An 8,347-nucleotide genomic window follows, 5' to 3' on the forward strand; every position below is an offset into this window, starting at 1 on the left:
TGCTCTGACAACGAATTTAGCATCTCGTAGCTTGGACTTTGCGATCGGGTCGGGTATGAGGGTGTTACATATTCATTCAAGTGTTATTCATGTTTAATGCTTGCTATCTCTTGATCAACGTTAGTGGGTAATTGAGCGAATTGCAAATTCTGAAAAGGTTATGATTAATGGGCGTAAAACTTGAATGGTACATGTTTAATTTCTTTGATTTTAAATGTGTAATAATATAGACATCTATTGTTATTGAGCATAATCTTATAGGAATATGCTTGCAATTGGATTCTTGCCAATTAATCGGCATAGACATATGTTAAATTAGTTAAAGAATTGAACATAGTGACTTCGAGAGAAGCCTATAAACTGTCAATTCTGAATTAATAAATTGTCATAATGCTACAACATCATTGCAACATTGCTACCAGTAGTTGCATATTAAGGGGAAATAATTATTCTTGCTCTTCATTTCATTACTATTAATTTGTATTACTGTTTTTAAATTGCTTTGCATATTTCTTTGCATTCAATCGAATTTTTATTTACTTTCTAAGTTGCCATTTGATAATTTTGCAATTTATGTTCTAAAATAAATCCTTGCGGAGATGATAACTCTAGTATTCACTATTATATTACTTGCTACGAATTGTGTGCACTTACACATCATAAGAATGTTTTCATTTAAATTATTGGACGGTTGAATCGTTGCTATATAATCTTCTATATTCACATCGCCGATACTAATTGAAAGCTCTCCCTTTCACTTCTTTTCTACAATTCAAATTTTTTTATGAAATAGTTTTAAACATCACAAATCTGTGAATTAAAATTCAAATAACTTTTTTCTTTGATATTCAACACTAACAATCAAACTTTAGATATAAAATATATTTTTCTACTCGTCAATGGATATTAATTCACTGTATCCATTGTCTTGTTTGTTAAATTGTAGCTTGGACCTCTTTAATATCCAACAGTAACCGTTTATACAAAACTTGAAGTTCAACCCAAACCAATGTTTTTAAAGGGGACTGTTGGTCGAACTGGTCAAGTCACCAATTCGATCGGTACGATTAAAAATTATTAAAAATTTTAAAAAAATAAAAAAAACTCGGTTTAACTGTTGGTTTAACTGGTTCGTAACAATTTCGGATCAAACCAGTTCAAAGTCACTCTTTGAACCGATACCTCAACTAGCTCTCGGTCCAACCGATTCGACTGACCAATCCGATCCAATTCGAACAATACAGTCCCAAACCCGCTAAACCCAGTTTGATCCATAGACCCTTCATAAACACTGATTTTTTTTAAAAAAAGGTCATTTACTTATTTTCCTGTCCTGTAAACAGCCTACCTTGATAAAGCTGATTTGATGCTTATATATATAATACATTGAAATTGAGTGCCTTAAATCACATCATGAAAATCTACAACAAAAACAACCCATACCTGTTGTCATTCAAGCCTTGGACCATCCCAGCAAAGCGCGGATGATGCCTAAGATGCTGCCATCAAAAAGAGCCCGCAACAATCCCAGCTTTCCCCTCGTGTATGGTGGGTATCTGACAAATGCATCACAAGCGAAACCTCTATAAAGAACAGCTTTCTTATGGCTAAAAGCATCGAAGGAGAACTTCCCGTGGTATGCACCCATTCCACTGTCCCCGACTCCTCCGAATGGTAGTGTGGGTTCAGCCAGCTGAAATGATATCAGGTACGTATCACAATATGTAACTTCTCATATTAAATAAAAATGAATTTGTCAGAGTGCATTTTTCAACAAGTAGGAACATACCATATGTGTTCAACTGATTTCAACATTGTTGAGTAATCAAAAAGAAGAAATTAGTAATTACTGCTAATAGAACTTCATTAGAACATTCATTAATTCTTGAAATCAAAATCTAGTTAAAGATACCCGGATTTGTGATAAGCGTCAAATACTATTATGTATAATTTTTTTCATATATACATTTAGAAGAACATGCTCTCGTATCCAAATCTGAATATGAGTAGGACACTGTTAGACACAAGTCCCATAGAAATTACCCGTTCTCAACACTTAGTATTTGACACATAATCCAACATTGGCATAGGGGTATAATTTTCCAAATATATGAAAAAATTAGGAAAAAAATGAGCATACTCGTATCTGAGACTCACATTCAGTCCAAGTAATATAGTCCAAAACCCATACGTACAACCTATCAGCTAATGCCAAATACAATGCTCAAGAGCACCAAATCCATGTATGAGCTTATGAAAGGTACAAGTATCAAAAGAAACAACTTTCCATGAATCAATGCTTTTGACCAGCAAATAAGAAAATAAAAAAGTTGGAGCAACATACGTAAAATATGTCTAAAATTTAAACTGTAATAATGCATGCATGTGGATATCAAGCCAATAAGTTAGTAGTATATTACATGTACAGTAGTGTCGTTAATGACCAAACCCCCTGCGGAGACTGTTGCAACAAACTTCTCTTTCAGCTTCTTCTTATTGGTAAATAGATATGCTGCTAGTGGCTTTGTTCCTGAATTTATCACATCAAAGCTGTCTTCCACTTTGTCAACCTATTATAAACCAACCACAAGAAAGTTATAGTAAATGTCCTATATTTAATCTCTAGAATTGAAGTAGAAGGGTACCGAGCTAATTATTCATTTTGATTTCCCGGATGGAATAAATGCTTTCGTTTGTTTCAGCTAGGCAATTTTTCATCTAGAATATTCATAAACTGGGTTTTCAAGGACAACGCTACAAACAGGAACAACAGAAAATTAAAAAGTAAATAGCGAAATGTTGTTCCTTTTAGTTCCTACCAGGAAAACTGGAAGCAACGGACCAAATATCTCTTCATTCATGATTAGAGAATCTCGTGGGACATCAAGCAAGATAGTGGGAGTGATCTTCCTGCCATTGGAAGAAAGAAATGCATATTAACAATGTAAAACGCTCAGGGAACTTGAAATGCAAAGAAGCAAGACCCTTGTCAGAAAGAACTCACAAGTTTTCTTTGTCTCTTTCACCTCCATGGACGATCTTACTAGAAACCTTATCCTCATCCAAGAGCTTTGACAAGCGAGCAAAGTGGTTAGAATTCACTATGCGAGACAAGTCTTTTGACTCCAACGGATTCTTTCCATAAAACCGCTCCAATTCACACTTGAAAGAATCTATCTGTAGGATGAAAAATGCTTAGGAATGATTGAGAATAAAAGGATAACAAATGTCAACATATACAGGCAACCTTACCAGCTTCTGAGCATAATCTTTCATTGTAATAATGTAATCAGGGGAAATACATGCTTGCCCATTATTACACCCCCACTTTCCTGCAATTATCCGCCTAGTTGCAACCTAACAATACATGAAAACATGTCAGTAAGCAAGTCAACAGACCTGGTAGCAAACTAAACGCTATATCGCTATGCTTACCTGTAAATTTATGTCTGAATCAACAATGACCGGACACTTTCCTCCAAGTTCCATAACAACTGGTGTTAAGTGCTTTGCAGCAGCTGCCATCACAATGCGTGCAACTCTTCCATTGCCTAAAGATTCAAGTATGTTTTAGTTCATAAGACTTTTTATCAGATCTGAGATGAGAACAGAAATACCATCAGTGTGACAATGTCTGAAGCATCTATTAATAACCACGCACTGAAAAATTAAAACTTTGGGGAGAACACTAAAAATTTGCAATATGTTTAATCTTAATGAAAAAAAGGAAAAAAAAAAATCAATTTAAGACATTGTGAAATTACATGGCTGAGAAAAGAATCTGAAGACAGCATAACAATAGAGGATCCAATTAAAATACCAAAGCAAACCCCAGATAAATCCCTCAAAACCTGCTTCAGTTCTTTCCATATTCCATAGTGAAGAATTACATGTTCCAGTAAAGTCTAGATAGTCTCAATGACACTTCTCTATACTACCATCAGGGGAACACAGTAGCTTTTGCCAACCAAGGGTCAATACAACTATCTTATAAATGTCCATTAATTTCCGTTTGTGTGTGCGTCTAATCAACTAACCAAGGATCTGAAAATGTTCATGTTGAAGAGAGATTTCAGTGGAAAGAGCCAAACTCACTAAGCCCTGATGTTTTCTGCTTCATACAGGTTCCAAACCAGAAAAGGGATAAAAGTTACAGTATGTTGGCCAGGGAGCCAGTGCTGAAATCATCACTATAAGTCCTAGAGAGAGAAAAAGCTAGCCAGGAGAATCTAGAACGAATGTTTATAAGATAAGCCATTGAAAAAGATTTCCGAGTTATATACTGGCCAAAAATGAATAAGACCTGATTTTGCATCTAACACTGCATTCATTCATAGAGTCATCTAAACTAGATCAAAGCTACAGGTAAACATCTAAACTAAATGCTTAAAAGGAAACAATCTTGAATGATCTATGTCACCATGACACCATATGGCTCTCACCATGAATCTATGATAGATAAAGAGTCCCGAATCCACACAGAAGACATTTAAGATTTCAAAGCTTGATCCCCAGATCTACCCCTCCTCCTCCATCAACTAATCTTATTCTTGGATCTTGTTTGTGAAATTGATAAAAATCAATATTTTTATGTATTTTTATAATTTCTATGTGTATTAAATTACCATAGTCTGATATATATATATATTTCCTTCATTTTATTTCTTTTATTTATTGTTTTCTTTCTCATATTTCCTTCAGATGAATATAAAAAAAAAAAAAGAAAAACTCCAGAGGCTATTTTTTCATTTCACGGGTTGAGAAATCCACTTGAATCTTTTCTGATATACATAAAGTAAATAGAAAAGATTCAAGTTCTATTTTAATCTAATGCAATATTTAATAATATTAAATTAAATAATAGGACCCAAACTGTGGTTTGATAACAAGTAATAGAAAGATAACATCCACTTTGATCACAAACTTCTCGAAGCATACACATATGAACCTTAAATAAAGTTGCCCAAATGTATTAAGACATAAAAGATTGAACTGGAGGAGAAGGACAATAATAAGCAAGGACCTGTATACAGTATTTTGTCCCACTTTTGCTCAAGTAGTGCTGCTGTTTCAGGAACAGCCCCTTCAACAACCTTTATGCAAGAGCTATCCAAATACTCAGCTACTAGCCTTGCAAGCAACAATGATGTGGCTGGAGCAATTTCTGACGGCTTTAAGACTATAGCATTACCGGCTGCAATAGCTCCAACAATTGGATCTAGAGACAACACTGAAAGAAGATATACAATTATAGTCATCATTCCGACAAAATTTAGGAATTAAAAGAAAAAGGAAAACATGACTGTAAACAAGTTCACCAGGGAGTTTAACATACAAAAAGGATAATTCCAAGCTGAGATTACTAACACCACACCCAATGGTTCAGATACAATTTCAGCAGAGGAAGGAAATGTAACCAATGAAGTTTTTGCCTGCAAGAAAGGCAGGTTAATCATATTCAACTCTTTAATGCCAAAAAGAAAACTCAATGAAAGCTTCCACCCATTTGAGAGGTATCCAAAATATTTACCTTTTCTGGCATCATCCAATGCTTCATGTTCTTGACTGCCAATCTACATGAGTTCTTTAGCATCGCTATCTGAAGTGTCAACCATGTCAATATCAGAGGAAAAAGATTACTTATTTTATGTGGGAGTTCCATAGAAACGAAGAGCACACTCGGGAGGCCAAATATAAATAACTCAAATATTGTTGCCTTCTCCATAGTTCTTGTTTTCTATTAGTGTGACATTTAGGGTTAAAACAAAGATATCAACTATCAAGAATTACACAAACTTAACAAGAGGATGACATCTCAAAACAAACTTGCCTGTATGACAAAAATAAATTGCTCCAGAACAATAGTAAACTAATATATTAATTTTCCAAGTTAAAAACCTAAAAGTAACCGACTTTTATCTTCAGCCAAATAGTGACACTTACACCAAGAACTACCACTTAGGAAACCTCAAAAGAAAATTTGCTTACTGTCCAACATTCATTATCATTAGCTCTTAAATCTAATCAACATAACACAAAAGGTTGACTTAAATGATGCATATAACTATCTTAAAGTAAACCACACTAGCCTCCACATTTAAATCCAGAGACTGAATATATATAATTTAGGCATTTGGCTCAAATAATGTTTCTTTCAAAAAAGTGGCAAACAACTGTGACTATAAACAGATGACAATTTTCAAAAACCTCCTTAAGTATTCATTGGCGACAATCAAGGTTCATCTAGCTTTCATGCCATTATTAAGTATCCCCACATTAATTAATCAAAACTACAATTATCCTCACAGCAGTAGTCTATCTCAGTCAAAGCTCCAATCGCCAACTTATAATTATTCAAAATAACAGTAAATAGCAAGACATCTCTCTATCTCTTTCTTTTTCCTAAATCCTGTCCACCTACTGATATACATTCCTGCATTGAAGTTTAACCGTTACTTATTATACTTAATCCTGATCTCTACTAAATATGGGAAAGCGCAGGGACTATCTACCCCAAAGCCCAGACATATTCCAAATAGTTAATAATTTTGAGGAATCTTCACTGATAAAAGTATATCCACAATAACTATAGAGGCTGAACAAAAAAAAAAGGCCAAAAAAGAAATATTTCTTACGATATTTACATCATGTGGCTGGAGATTTTAACCAAGTGAGCAAGTTGGATTAGCAATAAATATTCAAGTATTTGAGTTCTAGTAGTTTGGAACACTGCATATATCTAGCAATCATTTAAAGTCAGAAAAATGATCAACCGTTTTCATGACAAAGTTAACTGTTAGCATGCCATAAATGCTACTTGTGCCCATCAAGATTTCAATTCTGTCACGTATTTAAACACTTCTAAAACCTTTGCACACCAGCAACAATAGAGAGAGGATTCCTAAAACTTCCCAACTGTTCTCTTGATGTATTTCACGATTCTCGAGTTGGAGCTTGACACGAAACAGGGCCTCTCATAAAATTTTATAATATTAATACAAATGTATATCTAGATTTATGAAAAACTAAATAAACCCCCAAAACAGCACCGTTAGCTTTAAAGACAAAGTAGTTGAAGTTGTTTATCAGTAACCAAATAAAGCCATCAAATCTATTTTATGAATATTCTAATCTGGAGACTGGTCAATAATTGATAACAAAGTTTTACTAATTTAAAATTGAAATTCAGATTCATTCAATAACCAAGTCCAACAGTAAAGTTTTTATTATTAGATATAATTAAATGCCAATCAAGAATTGTCCAGAGCTGACTTACAGCCGCCTATAGACTCTGCACTAAACGACTAATACTATAATTTAGTACGTGAAATAACTTCATTGAATTCTACTTCTCATCCATTTTAACTAATTAACTAAAAAACTAATCCGAAATCATTTTTTTTTTAAAAAAAGAAAGAATAACAGGAAAATAAATTTTCAAAATTAAAAAGAAATAAAAAGGTTTGACCTCATAGATGGAGGATTCGAGTTCCGGCTTGGAAAGATCATCGTGAAGAGCGGCAACGATTTGCGGCTCCTTCTCTTCCATCATCTTCACCATGGCATTCAACTGAGTCAATCTCCATTCGTAGCTTTTAGTCTTTCCGGTTGCGAAGCTAGCTCTCAACTCCTTCACCAACTCCTTCGCCGACTCCGTACAAATTACCGGCTTGTTCTCCACTTCGCTCGTCATTATCGTCCAAATAATCAATCAAATTACGCTCCAACTATGAATCTTAAAAGGAACCGCCGAGAACAAGAAATCAAAATGAGGATTTTGAATTGATTGGACTCTGCCGGCGTTGATAATGATGATGTCTTACGTCACCTTTTCTTTTTCCTGCCAATATACTCAAAAACAACGAAACTGCGTATAATCGTATATAGATATATAGCACAAGACCCCGTGACCCGGGCCATACCTCTGGCGTTTTCCTCAGCTGTGATCTATTAAGGTAAACCTTCACTTTCTGATGGGGACCCATACAACCGATTAAAAAGATAAATTAATTTTTCCTTTTAACTTTGGACTTTCAGATTTAATTTTGAATTTAAAAATGTAAATAAATCATACCTGGAATGTTAAGTTGACGTGAATTTCAATATAATTCTTGTCCTTATAAGAAAGCAAGATTTAAAAATATAAAAAGAAAAATAATGGTAAATTCCATCTTTAGTTATATAATTATTAGTGTATTTTTCTTTTGGTAACTAAATTATAAAGACTTTCAATTTCACCGCTAATGTTGTTCTGATGTAAAATGTTTTTGGATATGATAATGTCATATTTTTAATTATTATAATAATATATTTAGTTCTCAATATTTACATATTTTAATAATTTAAT

The 8,347-nt window shown here is 33.8% G+C and overlaps 1 protein-coding gene across 1 annotated transcript; it reads right to left on the minus strand.

Moving 5' to 3' along the window:
* Positions 1 to 1,281: 1,281 nt before the first annotated feature.
* On the minus strand, positions 1,282 to 7,908 carry LOC105797162 (aldehyde dehydrogenase family 3 member H1). The gene is made up of 10 exons (XM_012627099.2): positions 7,469 to 7,908; positions 5,531 to 5,599; positions 5,336 to 5,432; positions 5,024 to 5,230; positions 3,436 to 3,551; positions 3,253 to 3,357; positions 3,005 to 3,177; positions 2,820 to 2,910; positions 2,421 to 2,570; positions 1,282 to 1,693 (listed from the first exon to the last, which is right to left on the minus strand). Exons 1-10 carry the CDS (start codon positions 7,691 to 7,693, stop codon positions 1,454 to 1,456), a joined length of 1,473 nt encoding a protein of 490 aa, XP_012482553.1. The 5' UTR covers positions 7,694 to 7,908; the 3' UTR covers positions 1,282 to 1,453.
* Between the last annotated feature and the right edge of the window lie 439 nt (positions 7,909 to 8,347).

Source organism: Gossypium raimondii, chromosome 3 (genome assembly GCF_025698545.1).
Source record: "Gossypium raimondii isolate GPD5lz chromosome 3, ASM2569854v1, whole genome shotgun sequence".
NCBI lineage: Eukaryota > Viridiplantae > Streptophyta > Magnoliopsida > Malvales > Malvaceae > Gossypium > Gossypium raimondii.

What these genes read in the sequence shown, in the direction of transcription:
- LOC105797162 (XM_012627099.2), bottom strand. Translation starts at nt 7,693, where the DNA reads ATGACGAGCGAAGTGGAGAACAAGCCGGTAATTTGTACGGAGTCGGCG. An exon ending in AGCTTGGAATTATCCTTTTT is followed by an intron (nt 5,231 to 5,335) that starts GTATGTTAAACT and finishes ATCTTCTTTCAG; the next exon opens with TGTTGTCTCTAGATCCAATT. An exon ending in AAGATTATGCTCAGAAGCTG is followed by an intron (nt 3,178 to 3,252) that starts GTAAGGTTGCCT and finishes TTCATCCTACAG; the next exon opens with ATAGATTCTTTCAAGTGTGA.